This window comes from Doryrhamphus excisus, chromosome 19 (genome assembly GCF_030265055.1).
Source record: "Doryrhamphus excisus isolate RoL2022-K1 chromosome 19, RoL_Dexc_1.0, whole genome shotgun sequence".
In the NCBI taxonomy this organism is placed as follows: Eukaryota; Metazoa; Chordata; class Actinopteri; order Syngnathiformes; family Syngnathidae; genus Doryrhamphus; species Doryrhamphus excisus.
The window spans coordinates 12,823,002-12,835,483 of record NC_080484.1 but is presented as its reverse complement, the minus strand read 5'-3'; the positions used below and the strand labels follow the sequence as shown (position 1 = coordinate 12,835,483).

Here is a 12,482-nt window from a genome sequence, read left to right as displayed (position 1 = left end):
TAAATGGAAGATCAAAGCACTTACCAAACGTCCAATCAGTTTGCTCTGATGTCATTTCCAAAGATGCTTATAAGGGGTTGGGTGCCAGGGGTGGGGGGCAAATGCTACCATATACTTACAGTATATGAACAGTCTGGCCATACGGGGGCTGATAAAAGTACAAGTCGTCGGAACATTAATTAACTTCACTTTTATGGAATCTGAAATAGCTTCTATGAAAGGCAAAAGCAAAATACAGTCTATTATTTATTTTTTCCTCATTTGAGACAAAATAGTATTGTCACATAGCAAAATAATGTATGGCAGAAATTCTACTTTATGATCTCATGAGCTCCCTCTGGTGGCTCGGCAGCCATCAGCCAATGAACTGCTCTGTTCGGAATCATGCATTATTGGAAAAAGTTAAAGATCGTATTGGTGCCTACAATGTTATGCTATTTTTGAGTCCTGCCCACGCAGGAGCGGTACCCTTTCCTGAGTGGATCAGTATGCGTCTGCATCTATCTGGCTCCAATCAAGTGTGTGTGTGTGTGTTTGTTGGCAGCAGTTGCAGGTTTGCTAAAGCTGCCAGGCAACTTGTTTGTGCAAAATTCAAGTGCATACATTGTTTAATTGTACAGTACTTCTACTCTGTCAACTCGAGTAGAAACAATTCAAATATCCTCCAGGGAAGCAGCCTATTCATTTGTGTCCTTTAGTTCATAAGCTCAAGAAATATGTCAGTAATATTAAAATCTTGAGGATAAGCTTCCTTTTAATTTTTAGTGCATTAAAGTGTTGTTTTTTTGGTTAGCATTGTTGTGTTGAGCATCCTGAGCATGCTGCTAAAGAAGCAGCTGTGTAATTCAAGTGTAAAATTTCAAAGTGACTCATTAGAAGAAGGGTTGCTGACGAGCAGCTTGTGATGTTGTGTCACACATGCGGAGTAAGAGGCCTGGTCCAGGTAGAGTATGGAGCACAGCTGGATGACCTTACACTCGGCCCTGCACAGCAGCTGGCTGTCATAGCCCACAATGAAGTGAGTGTAGTAGGTGTCAAAGGTGGAGGTGGGCGGAAGCCACATGCTCAGACCCAGCTTGAGCAGACTGGCGGGTCGCAGGTCCTTCATGCCGAAAGCATCCGTCATGGTGTACTCCAGCCTCCAGTCGGCTCTTTGCCTGAGGTTGGCTTCAGTCAGATTGAGATAGTACTGCCAGATATCCTTCACGGGGGACACAAACAAGACGTCTTTTCAGGGCTTCTTTTTGTGACACACAGACTTTTTGTCTGCCGATTGGCAGCAACATTCATCATTCATCAAGTCAGGACTCTTTCTTCATCTTCTATTCAGATGGGGGACGCCTTTGCTTTTAGTTTCAACTCACACTGATTGTCAAGACGCTTTCCCTCTGGAAACATTTTCAATACAACAAACGATATTTTATTCGTATTTTGAGTGATTTCAGGTCCTAAATGGCCATTTGGAGCGAATGCCTTTTTTTTTTACTGGCCCACGACACATTCTAAAAAACACCAGCAAAAAGGCGTAATGTAAAGAATAGGGGTGCCCCCGTCTTATATTGATATCGGTCTGATGAATCAGTGAGTGATGTCAGGTTTCAATGCTTCATTGAGCACCTCGAGCGTACTTATGCTTGTCACCAATAACATAAAGCTGACATGCATTTCTTATACTATAATATATATCGAACTTCTTCGCACATCTACATGTTTTGCTTACAGCCTGTTTAAACAATTTAAACAAACATGGCCCCCTGCAATCCTTTGGACTTTCAGTCTGCAGCCCTGACACACACACACACACACACACAATGAATTAAAAACAATTTTGCATCTGCTACGGTTATGCTCACGATTATGATTTTTGCTTCTTACCAAAATCCCAAAGTCGTCGGTGTCGTACAAATACAAGCGCACTGCCGGGTTGTTGGAGAACAACGCCAAAACGTCTTTGATGGGAGTCACAGCCGGAGCCACAAAGAGAGAATTCACCGGCTTACCTACAAAACAACAAAACATACCAGCATGGACTTCAACATAAACACTTGTCTGTCTTTTAGAAGCACCAACCTAATTCGGTGTGCATCAAGGTTCAACGTTAGGTCACCTACTTTTTTTTTAATTTGTGACTTATCTAATTAAGCCATCTTTCATACAGAACAGTGTTCCTCCTACCAATTGGGTGGCTCCCCCCATCAGACCCTCCCATACACTGTACATACTCTGAAAGGGTGCACACCCCAAATGTAGCTGGAGAGGAGTGGTTAGGAGTGAATAGCTGTATCATATCTGCCTGTATGACGATAATAAAGACATTACATGAATACTTGACATTATTATTGTTTGTAAAATTAGTTTCGTTTGCAAGTGGCCTGTGGGTGTATCTTTTTTTTGTACCTTTCTTGTCCAGGAGCACCATGATGCTGTCTCGGTGGGTGTGGCCATAGAAATGTCCGGCAATCACATGACTGTGCGCCCTGAAAATGTCGACCAGCCTCTCATTTTGAGCTTTTCTAACGGCGGTGGTGTTCCTGGCCAAGGGCAGGAAGCCAACTGGAACGTGAGCGATGATGAAGACCTGCAGGAACGAGTTGTCATCCCAGTCACAAAGACAGATAAAGATGTTTGGGAGTATTAATGACTATTATAAACAAGTGATGTTTGACCTTCTCCATGCTCTGTTCAGCTCTCTTCAGAGTGGCCTCCAACCACTCAAACTGTCCTGCCGGGTCGCTCATGTTGGCGGTGACTTTATCAGGACTGTAGTAGAGGATGGTGTTGACGCTGACCACTCGCAAGCCAGGATAGGCCAGCTGGGAGTAGAAGCCACCTGTGGAAGACAAGCACAGTTATAGGAGCTACAACAGAAGAACAATCGCTACATGCTAAGCTCTCAAGAGTGTGTGTGATGGCATTGTTGACCTTGCCGCAGCGTTTCCAGGGCATCCGTCTGCAGCCAGGGCTTCCACATGTGGGCCGCAGCCTTGTAGATATCATTTGTGGAGGTTGGCATCTGATCCTGAAACCATACATACACATTGTTGTATTGTCCAAACAAAAATTTCAAATCTCCAACACATTATTGATTGGATTTGTACCTGTGGCCAGTAGTCGTGGTTTCCCACGGCTGGAAAGACGGTGATATTTGGGAAGTGCTGGAGGAGTGTTTGAGTAATGTTGCTCATCACCTGGATGACCATGTCTGTGGAGAGTTCACCGACAGGAACGTGAGGCGGACTGTCTCTGCAGGAGGAAGCACCACACACTCGTTACTAATGCTAATGTGGCCTCAACACACGTTACAGATTCAGAACAAGCCTCAGCTGGGCCTAAGTATGAAATGTTTCTCAAAAGGAAGGCTTCAAAGTGCATCAAAGCAACTCCCAACATGGCAACTGTCATCTACATGGAATTTCCCCATACCTGCAGCCATTACTACAGGAATGTTACTTCCAAGTTCACATTTTTCTATCAGCACTTTGGAATCTTGGTTGCTATTCATACCCAGTCCAAATAATAAAGTCATCAGGGCGTACGAGGCGGTCCATGTGCAGGAATGCAGACTGGATGAGGCTGTATGGCGAGTCACACAGGAAGTCGCCGAATGGGCCAGCACCAGCAGCCGGCGCTCCTTTGGAGGAGAAGCACACCTTGGTGGGGTCTGGTGCCAGGTGGTAGGTGGGGTCCAGATGCAGGTCGGTAATGTGCCAGAACCTTCCTGCCCGGGAGAAAAAAACACTAAACATTTACAGAAATGCAAAAACGGAAGTGTGTCATGACAGACTTGTTTTACTCGATTTATTGACTCTTTGCAGTGGGTGTAGTTTATTACTAGCCACATTATTGTATAGTTTTAAAGGGAAAATGCGTGTCCTATTACATGCATTAATTAGTCACCTTTTTAAATCAGTTTTTATATCTTTAGAACACACAGACAAGAGAAAGAGGAGTGCTCATGTCTCAAATAGCGATTGTCAATGATGGCCAAAATTTTAAATAAGTGCTTTATAATAGCTTTTTAATAACTTTTTATATTTTGCCTCAGAAGCCTGCTATTAAAACCTCCTAAAACACTACACTTTTAGCTTTCAGCTACAGCAAAGCTGACAACTGAAATATTAAAAGCAAAACAACACTTTAAATTAAAATGGGAGGACAAAATGGCCGCAAAAAATGAACTTGTATAAATGTATTATTTTGTTTATTTTGTATTTTGACTTCTTCCGATTGGTGTGGGTTTTACTTATATTGTGCAATGATAGGTCTTGTTTTTAACCTCCTATCAATTGAAAATATTTGGACGATTCCCATTAAACTAGCAACATTACAGCAACATGTCAAGACTTTGTTCGGTGCTACATGTCTGGGAGCAATTCCGCAGAGTTGCCCTGCTTAAATGCGTCCGGGGACGTCATTTGTGGAGCGTACAGGCTCCTAATCTGTCTTGGTACGTGTGGAATCCGAACCCTTCAAAGCAGTTCATTTACAGAAAAAAACACCTCGAACGGTGTCTCACCTGTGGCCCCCAGGTCGCCACTTCTTCCAGGGGGGGCCGCCTTCAGTCGGGTGGCACCAAACAGCAGGACCACAAAGCAAGCGAGTAGAGCCTTTGTGAAAAGACGAAAGGCGACATATTTTCCCATAGCGATGACGACAAAGTAAATAAAGTAATGTAGCCGGACGCGGGAATCACGCTGGTGTGTTGTCAAAGAAACCGGAAGTTGTAATGGTCAGGCTGTCTTGTGTTTTCATGGGTCGAGGGGGCGGGGCTTCGGCTCACAGCTAGCAGGCTAGTCACGTGACGGAACTGCTACAGACTGTTTTATTTACTGTACTGAAATAGAGCGTTTTAGAGCGTTTAGTAGAACTGTAGTAACTGTCTTATATTAAGTTCAATTAGCTTTTACCGCACAGGTAAATACTTAAAAAGCCTTCTTGTTAAAATTAAATTAAAAATGCAATCGTTCCTTGCAAAATATATGATGTGTTGCCCTAACATTGGAATATACATTGAATGAATCTTCAAGTAATTGCTCATGTAGTAAAAGACCAACAACAAACAAATGAAAAAAAGAGTCCACCATTCTCCCTCTGTGTTTATTTATTTAACGTTGCATGAGAATCGATTCAACATTTTTTCATATAAAAAAGAAATTACTTAAAAAAAAAAACATACACACAAACACACACATACACAAGTGCAGCCTCCAGAATGAAGAGGATGAGGAAGTGCAATGACAAGCAGAACAGAATACAACCAAATAGTCAACACTTCCTGTCCGTAGACAGAATGGTGTGTGTGTGTGTGTGTGTGTGTGTGTGTGTCTGTGTGTATGTGTGTGAGCTGTCTATGCTTTCTCGTAGGTGCGCACGGCGTGGATGTCCTGGAAGGTCAAGTTCTGCAAGAGGAGAGGTTAGAGGTCAGATTCGGGTACATACATGAACTTGTGAGATATGAAAGGCCTTAAATAAGGGATATCCAAAGTGCGTCCCATGGGCCATTTTCGGTCTGCAGTTCATTTTTAAAAAATTGGTCCTCTGCATGTTGTAAAAATAAATCCGGCATTTATCTTTCACACCGGAATTCCGTATGGCCGTCCACAATCTGCTTCTTAAATGCGTGTTTGTGGTGTTAACTTCACATGTTCACACATTCCCACAACCTGTTACGGCGTTGTGTGGCGTGAAAGAGGCTCTCATCTCACCATGACCATCTTGCCATCCTTGATTTCCCTCACGAATTTGGTCTCCTTGCCATCCCACTTCTGGACGTGGACGAGCTTGTCTCCGTCCATGCTGACTGTGGACTGACAGAGCGACGTGGGGAACGTTATAAGCTCCAAAGTTACACGGTTTCAGGTCAAAAGCTCATCCGAGGTGGTCTTACTTTGCAGTTCCTGTCGTCGGCGGTGGTCTCGTCAAACTCCTCGCCCAGCTTGAAGGTGATCTCGGTGTTCTTGAAGGTGCTCTGAGTGCGGATTGCCACCTTGTCGCCTTCCTGGCTGATGATGACAGTAGGCTTGGTAACGTTGCCCACCTGCCGGGTGGCAAAGCCCACGCCTGAGGGGAGAGAGAGAGGCACCGTTAGGCCTCAGCCTGAGCGGGCGCTGCATGTAGGGGTGGCGGGGAGTGGAGCTACTCACCCAGAGCTTTCATATACTCGTCAAAGTTGTCGCTGTCCACCAGCTTCCAAGTGGCACAGAAGGCGTCGACCATGATGAAGCTTGTCTGTTGGGACTCTCCACACTGAGCGAGTGCTGCACCCCCTTTGGGCTTCTTATGCAGCGTCCTATTAGTATGCTCGCAGGTGGGCGGCGCCATGCTCCCCATTGGCTCAGGAGACTTTTTTGGAGTGCTACGATTGGCCCAAGAAACTGGGTCACTGTCCTGCTGACCCCCTGGAAAGAAAAGAAGCTAAATTATCCCATTGGAGTGATTAATGATGCAATTACTCCCGTTCAACGCAGGCTCACAATGTGGAAAGAGGAACAATTGGAATTTGAAAAGTTCATCTCCTATAGGAAAGTTCATCATTTTCATTTCTTCATTTTTTTTGGGGGGAAACAATCAGACTTCCGGGCGTTCCCGTGTGTGGAATGTGTCAGGCACTCATGCGTGATCATTTTGTGTGACAGCCCTTTGTCCTTAACGGCATTAACACAACCTCCCGCCGCCCCCAAAAGCATCGTCACATACTACTCACTGTGTGTAAAAGGGACAACACATGCCAACACTGTCACACACTTTGTTGCCACTTTAATGCTCCAACTACAATATCTTGTGCATCTGAAGTTACTATGCTATGAATTATAAATGTGTTTCTCATGCCGAGAAAGTCGGTTTCATGTATAATCTCATCCGTTTAATTTGCATTGAACTGTAAAAACAAGACTTTCAGATCTGTGCTGTTTGGTTAAACAAAACAAATATCTTTACAAGGAAAAGTGCACTTTTTATTATTTTATTTTTATTATTTATTATTATGCTTTTGCTTTTTGTGCGTTCTAAAGATATAAAAACAGCTAAAAAGTGGCGGCACAATGCATGTTATAAGGCACACCTATTCCGCCTATAAATCCTTCTGTAAAAACCTCCTGAAAGTGCCAACATCACTCAATTTGCATAATGTGACCTGCCTATCCAAGCTACAGAATTATGATTATTATTATTAACATTATTACGCCAAATAACTACATTAATGGCATAGTGACACCTTGCCAAAGCACAAACTAGCTACTAGCCGGCTACTTACTAGCTTCACCACACACTCACTCACTGTGCCTCAGGCCACTAGCGAAAGGTAACACTAAATACTGAAACTGCTACCACTGCTGCTGTGTTTTGGTTTGGAGTTTGGAAAAGTAAACGTTAGGTTTAGCGTTCCTTTCTATGTTGCTATGTGAAGTCAATGCACCCAGGAAGTAGGTTCCGCTGAAGAGCAAAATACTGTAAGTATTGCATGCAATCATGAATGTGTCAGTTACTACATACTCACAGCATAAGGATTGTAGATTCCGCCCAAAAGTGCACTTTTCCTTTAAAGGCCAAGCAGGCTGTAGGTTCATCCTGTACAAAAGTTCTCTGGCGCCATCTTCTGGCCAACTGCCTTCCGTGCAAAGGCCCAATACAGTCCAAGTCCTTTTATTCACATTTATGCCATAAATGTACATCATGTAGGCCACTGTCATTATGCAAAATACACTTTTATGTTTCCTGTGTACTTTTTCATGGCGTCACTTCCTGTTCCTCTTCCTGAAAGGACGTTCATGGTTGCAGTCTGCAATTGATGACTTTTTTCACTCTGTACTTATTTGTCATTTTTTAGAATGACTTGAGGTCTTACATTGTCTGAACTCACTCAACGGGAAGAGGGTATGATTAAATTATCTTTGCTTCTTCATACTTCTTTTTGGACACGTGGAACCGTGAATTGTACTATTTGATGTATTCCAGTTTAACTTGTATGCATGTCCAAAATAAATGAAACCATTCCCATTACCATTTGATTAACTTTAAGTCCAACTGATACACATCATTTCAGGTTTACATTTGTTGTCAATACCAAAGTACAGTCTTCTGTGGATGTTTATGTCATGTGACCAAAAAATAATTGTATTTTATTTGTATCTACCTACTTAAGAGGATCATCCAGTGTCCGGTCTTACAACGCACTTAACATTCCTGCTGCCTAGCGACCACGTGGCAACAAACACATAAGAGGTATACAAGAAACGTGATTGGACGCTTTGGGAAGTGCTATGATCTTCATGTTGCTAGTCCGCTACCTTGATTTTTGACTCTTTGAAGTCCTATGATCTTTCGACATAAGACGTACCATACATTGAAATCACAACTGTCAACCCTTCTGTTGACCCCGGAAAACTGTGCCATTCTTTCCTGTTACCCTCCAGTTTAAATAATTTCACATATTGTGACTCATATATAACAATAGTAATAAGGTATCAATCAATCTGTAAGGATTTGATTTATTTGCTGCAAAATTTCCCTTATTTTCAAACAGGTATTGATCCTTTTTTTTCCTCAAACACTCCTAATCACACATCACAGGGCTTTTAGCTTTGTTGTCAAGCTTGGGCTTTCTTTGCCATGTCCTGCCAGTCATTTTAATCGTGTTAATTTGTGACTTTTATCGTGTACAATCTACTTTTCTTTCATTTTACAAGCCTGCCTTTGACTTTGTGACGTCACTGCGGTGGAGGGGCTAGGCAAAAGCATACGAATCAAAGACAGGGTGATGACGTCATCGCCAACCTCCTCTTGAGGTGTTTTGGGAGCTGCAGGAGACAGACCACCGAGCCCACCGGCACCGAACCCTACCGGGACTGAAACCCTGCTCTGTGTTGGGAGGACCATGTCGTCTCCATGTCCCAAATGCGGAAAGACGGTGTTTTTTGGTGAGTGCACGTGCTGTGGATGTGGGCGTGGCTTTTTCGTATTTATTTAATCAACGTCTTTTATTTTCTTTTCGCGAGTTATATCTTGAGTTATATCTTGCAATGTAACGTTCTTTTTAGCGTCAGTCGTCTGCATTGGCTCGATTCAAAATATTTTAGAAAGCTCTCATGGATGTGTGATGATATTAGGTAGTGTTTGTTGGCCAAATCATCTTATTCACTGACTAAATTACACGAGGGATGTGTTTTAGAAAAATAAAAAGTAAAACACAATGGATACACCCACAGGTGGTAAAGATCATAACTCAACAGCTGGACAGCAAACACATCCATGTGATGTATTACAAAGAAATGGCACATTGTGTTAACATCAGGACTCTGTCATTGGACACTATAACCACTCTTTAAAATAACTAGCAGGCCCCAGTGAGCATTGAACTCACGACCCCTGGTTTACAAGACCAGTGCTCTAACCACTGAGCTATGAGGCCCTTGGATATTGTCTCCTCCAATGTGAAAACTGTCAATGCCTGGCATCGTTCCTCCGATGCAGTCCACACAGGAGGCAGGACTTCCTACCACTTGGAATATTTTGGGAGATGGTCCGCTAGTCTTGCCTACAGCCGCAATCTGGACTACAAACCCATATCTAGACTCACACAAGCACAACAACAACAATGATGGAGCACAGTGCCACATCGCCAGCTAGTGGCGTGGAATGCATACAGCACTGTTTTCACTCTTTCTTGGAGCATTTTTTGACAAGTGTTAACATTTTGTGTTTGTGCTTACTCAGCGGAGAAGGTGTCGTCTTTAGGCAAAGACTGGCACAAATTCTGTCTGAAATGTGACCGCTGCAGCAAGACGCTGAACCCAGGAGGTCATGCTGAGGTACTGGACACTCACTCACACATGCTATTTTGGCTCATTTATTCTTTATAGTGTGCTCTCTTGTGACAGTAAATTAATTAAATGCAAAACTCCTTATATTAAGTGGTGGCGGTTTAGTGGTTAGAGCGCAGACCTCACGGCTAGGAGACCAGGGTTCAATTCCACCCTCGGCCATCTCTGTGTGCATGTTCTCCCTGTGCATGCGTGGGTTTTCTCCGGGTACTCCGGTTTCACATTCCAAAAACATGCTAGGTTAATTGGCGACTCCAAATTGTTCATAGGCATGAATGTGAGTGTGAATGGTTGTTTGTCTATATGTGCCCTGTGATTGGCTGGCGACCAGTCCAGGGTGTACCCCGCCTCTTGCCCAAAGATAGGCTACAGCACCCCCGCGACCCTCATGAGGAAAAAGCGGTAGAAAAAAATGAATGAACTCCTTATATTAAATTAAATAAATGATGAACAAAGGATAAATTAATAAATAATAACATAAAAATTATATGTAATATTTCTATCACTAGGTAGCAGTAATGACACAAAAACACTGTATTCAAAAAGCCATGATCAGGTTTTCTATGCTCTTTAACTTTGAAACTATTCCATTGATTAACAGTGAATCACATATTGCGGAAATTAATTTATAACCAATTAATCACTATAAATGAGGGACGACGGTGGCAAATGGCGCTCTTATGTTGAAGACCGGAAGTCGCACACACACATGCACACTAGCATGCTCTGCTAAACTAAGGTAACGCAGCTAGCGTCCATTCATGCACTGTAAGAGAGGAGTTTCTAAGTTATCTCAACAACTGGTTGCATTTTATGTGGAATTCCGCATATAGTAGTAGCCATAGGGTCCTAGGCTTAGTGTGGACTATTTACTACAACTTTATGTCCCTTTTTCTTTGCAGCATGATGGGAAGCCTTTCTGCCACAAACCGTGCTATGCTTCCCTCTTTGGACCAGAAGGTGTATTTTCCTCACATTAAAAATGTGAATTATATGATACTTTGTATGTGTGTGTGTGTGTGTCAATAATCTGAATGCGTTTCAGGGGTGAACATTGGTGGAGCTGGCTGCTACGTGTACGCCGCTCCTGTCATCGAGGCCTCAGCAGCTGTTACCACGGAAACCAAAGTGGAGGAGAAAAAAGCCCCTATGCGGCGACCAGTGAAGGGTGAGAAATAAGTGACATAAAAATAGAAAGAAATGTCCTCTGTTCTGAAAAAGCACTGACAGTGAGAACGGGTTTGGGGAATTGTTTTGACGACTTGGATGATATGTTGAGAAGAACAGGAAATGATGACAACCACTTTTTGCTCAAAAGTTTCTAGTTAGCAAAAGTTTTCTTAACACTGTTTTTCCCTGCACACACACAGCTGCCAGCTTCTCTGCTGTCACAGAGGGACCTAATGTCTGCCCCCGCTGCAACAAGACAGTTTACTTTGGTGAGTGCACCAACGAGCACACGGCATGTGTACAAAAGTATTGGGACACAAGCTTGAAGCGTGACTGGGAATTTCCAGAATCTGATAAAGAGCTGTGTCCAAATAATTTCGGCCACGTCTCCATGTCAGCGTACTAGTATGTGTTCAGTGGTCACCATGGTTACCGTGTGTTTGTAGCTGAGAAGGTGTCATCTCTGGGAAAGAACTGGCACCAGCCTTGTCTGCGCTGCGAGAGATGTAGTAAGACGCTAGCGGCTGGCGGTCACGCTGAGGTGAGGACACAGGACACTCCGCAAACAAGGATTGTGGATGAAAAAAGTGCTTTTCCTTCAAGACAAATGTTTTTTTTCAGCATAATGGCCAGCCATATTGCCACAAACCATGTTACGCTGTGCTGTTTGGACCAAAAGGTATGAAATGAACACCAAGAACAACAAATCAAATCCAACTGGCTTTCTAAACAAAAGCAAAACCATGGAAACAAACCTTCAAAACCTGCAGAAAAAACTTTTTTCCTCTTCTCCGCAGGTGTAAATACTGGAGGAGTGGGCAGCCATATCTACAGCAAGGCTCAACACTGAAATGAACACATCACTCAAGAACCCCAACGTCTCTTTGTGATAACTTCACTGATAACTTCAATTCCATCACACTTGAATCTTTAGTATGTCCTTTCATGCCTGACTTTACCTGTTCCCTTTAAATGAAGGCTTATGCTATTGTATTATAGATATAGAAATTATTTTATACAGTAAGAATTTAATGGAAGCACACATTTCCTGTGCCTTTTCAGTCAAATGTATTCCAAAAAGCAACAGGCCAACTTTAAATGTTGTCTCTCTAATCACATGGATGCGGTGATATAATCTGGAAGCTAAAAATAAACTCCACATACCGATGGAACCTGTTTTTGCTTCAAATGAAAAGGTTGAACTGAAATTAACATGTTTTTATTGCACTTTGATGTAACACATTGTAAATCTTTATACACTCATTACACCCATTCAAAATGAATGAAATTGTTAGCCTTATTTTTATTGTGGTTGTAGTTTGTATGCATGATTGTTTTCAATGGTGTTACTGATGTTGTTAACTTTGGGCATAACTCACGAACCACAACAAATAAAGCGAAAAAGGTCTGTACTCACGAATTTGGGAATGTTTTTTGAGTCTTTACAGCTCAGTAAAGCAAAGACCTCAAACGCTGATGGCGACTGGAATTTGG

General features: G+C 42.8%; 3 protein-coding genes and 1 non-coding gene across 6 annotated transcripts; 1 reads left to right on the top strand and 3 right to left on the bottom strand.

Annotated features, from left to right (window-relative positions):
• Positions 1 to 236: 236 nt before the first annotated feature.
• smpdl3a (sphingomyelin phosphodiesterase acid like 3A) lies at positions 237 to 4,722 on the bottom strand. The gene is made up of 8 exons (XM_058057077.1): positions 4,517 to 4,722; positions 3,505 to 3,718; positions 3,099 to 3,243; positions 2,923 to 3,019; positions 2,667 to 2,830; positions 2,398 to 2,578; positions 1,876 to 2,000; positions 237 to 1,201 (listed from the first exon to the last, which is right to left on the bottom strand). Exons 1-8 carry the CDS (start codon positions 4,641 to 4,643, stop codon positions 860 to 862), a joined length of 1,395 nt encoding a protein of 464 aa, XP_057913060.1. The 5' UTR covers positions 4,644 to 4,722; the 3' UTR covers positions 237 to 859.
• Positions 4,723 to 5,083: 361 nt separating this feature from the next.
• On the bottom strand, positions 5,084 to 7,635 carry fabp7b (fatty acid binding protein 7, brain, b). Its single transcript, XM_058057089.1, has 5 exons — positions 7,496 to 7,635; positions 6,144 to 6,398; positions 5,888 to 6,060; positions 5,706 to 5,807; positions 5,084 to 5,399 (listed from the first exon to the last, which is right to left on the bottom strand). Exons 1-5 carry the CDS (start codon positions 7,563 to 7,565, stop codon positions 5,349 to 5,351), a joined length of 651 nt encoding a protein of 216 aa, XP_057913072.1. The 5' UTR covers positions 7,566 to 7,635; the 3' UTR covers positions 5,084 to 5,348.
• A 113-nt stretch (positions 7,636 to 7,748) lies between these two features.
• Positions 7,749 to 12,408, top strand: LOC131107247 (cysteine-rich protein 2-like). 3 transcript variants are annotated; one of them, XM_058057097.1, is made up of 10 exons: positions 7,749 to 7,872; positions 8,141 to 8,220; positions 8,685 to 8,915; positions 9,712 to 9,806; positions 10,721 to 10,778; positions 10,864 to 10,986; positions 11,189 to 11,257; positions 11,435 to 11,529; positions 11,610 to 11,667; positions 11,786 to 12,408. In XM_058057097.1, exons 3-10 carry the CDS (start codon positions 8,873 to 8,875, stop codon positions 11,836 to 11,838), a joined length of 594 nt encoding a protein of 197 aa, XP_057913080.1. In that variant the 5' UTR covers positions 7,749 to 7,872; positions 8,141 to 8,220; positions 8,685 to 8,872; the 3' UTR covers positions 11,839 to 12,408. The 3 variants fall into 3 exon arrangements, with proteins under 3 accessions (XP_057913080.1, XP_057913081.1, XP_057913082.1); XM_058057098.1 differs by lacking the exon at positions 8,141 to 8,220 and having other exon boundaries at positions 7,752 to 7,872; XM_058057099.1 differs by having other exon boundaries at positions 7,822 to 8,220.
• On the bottom strand, positions 9,334 to 9,406 carry trnat-ugu (transfer RNA threonine (anticodon UGU)). The gene has a single exon. It is a non-coding gene; the product is annotated as a tRNA-Thr (tRNA).
• Positions 12,409 to 12,482: the final 74 nt, after the last annotated feature.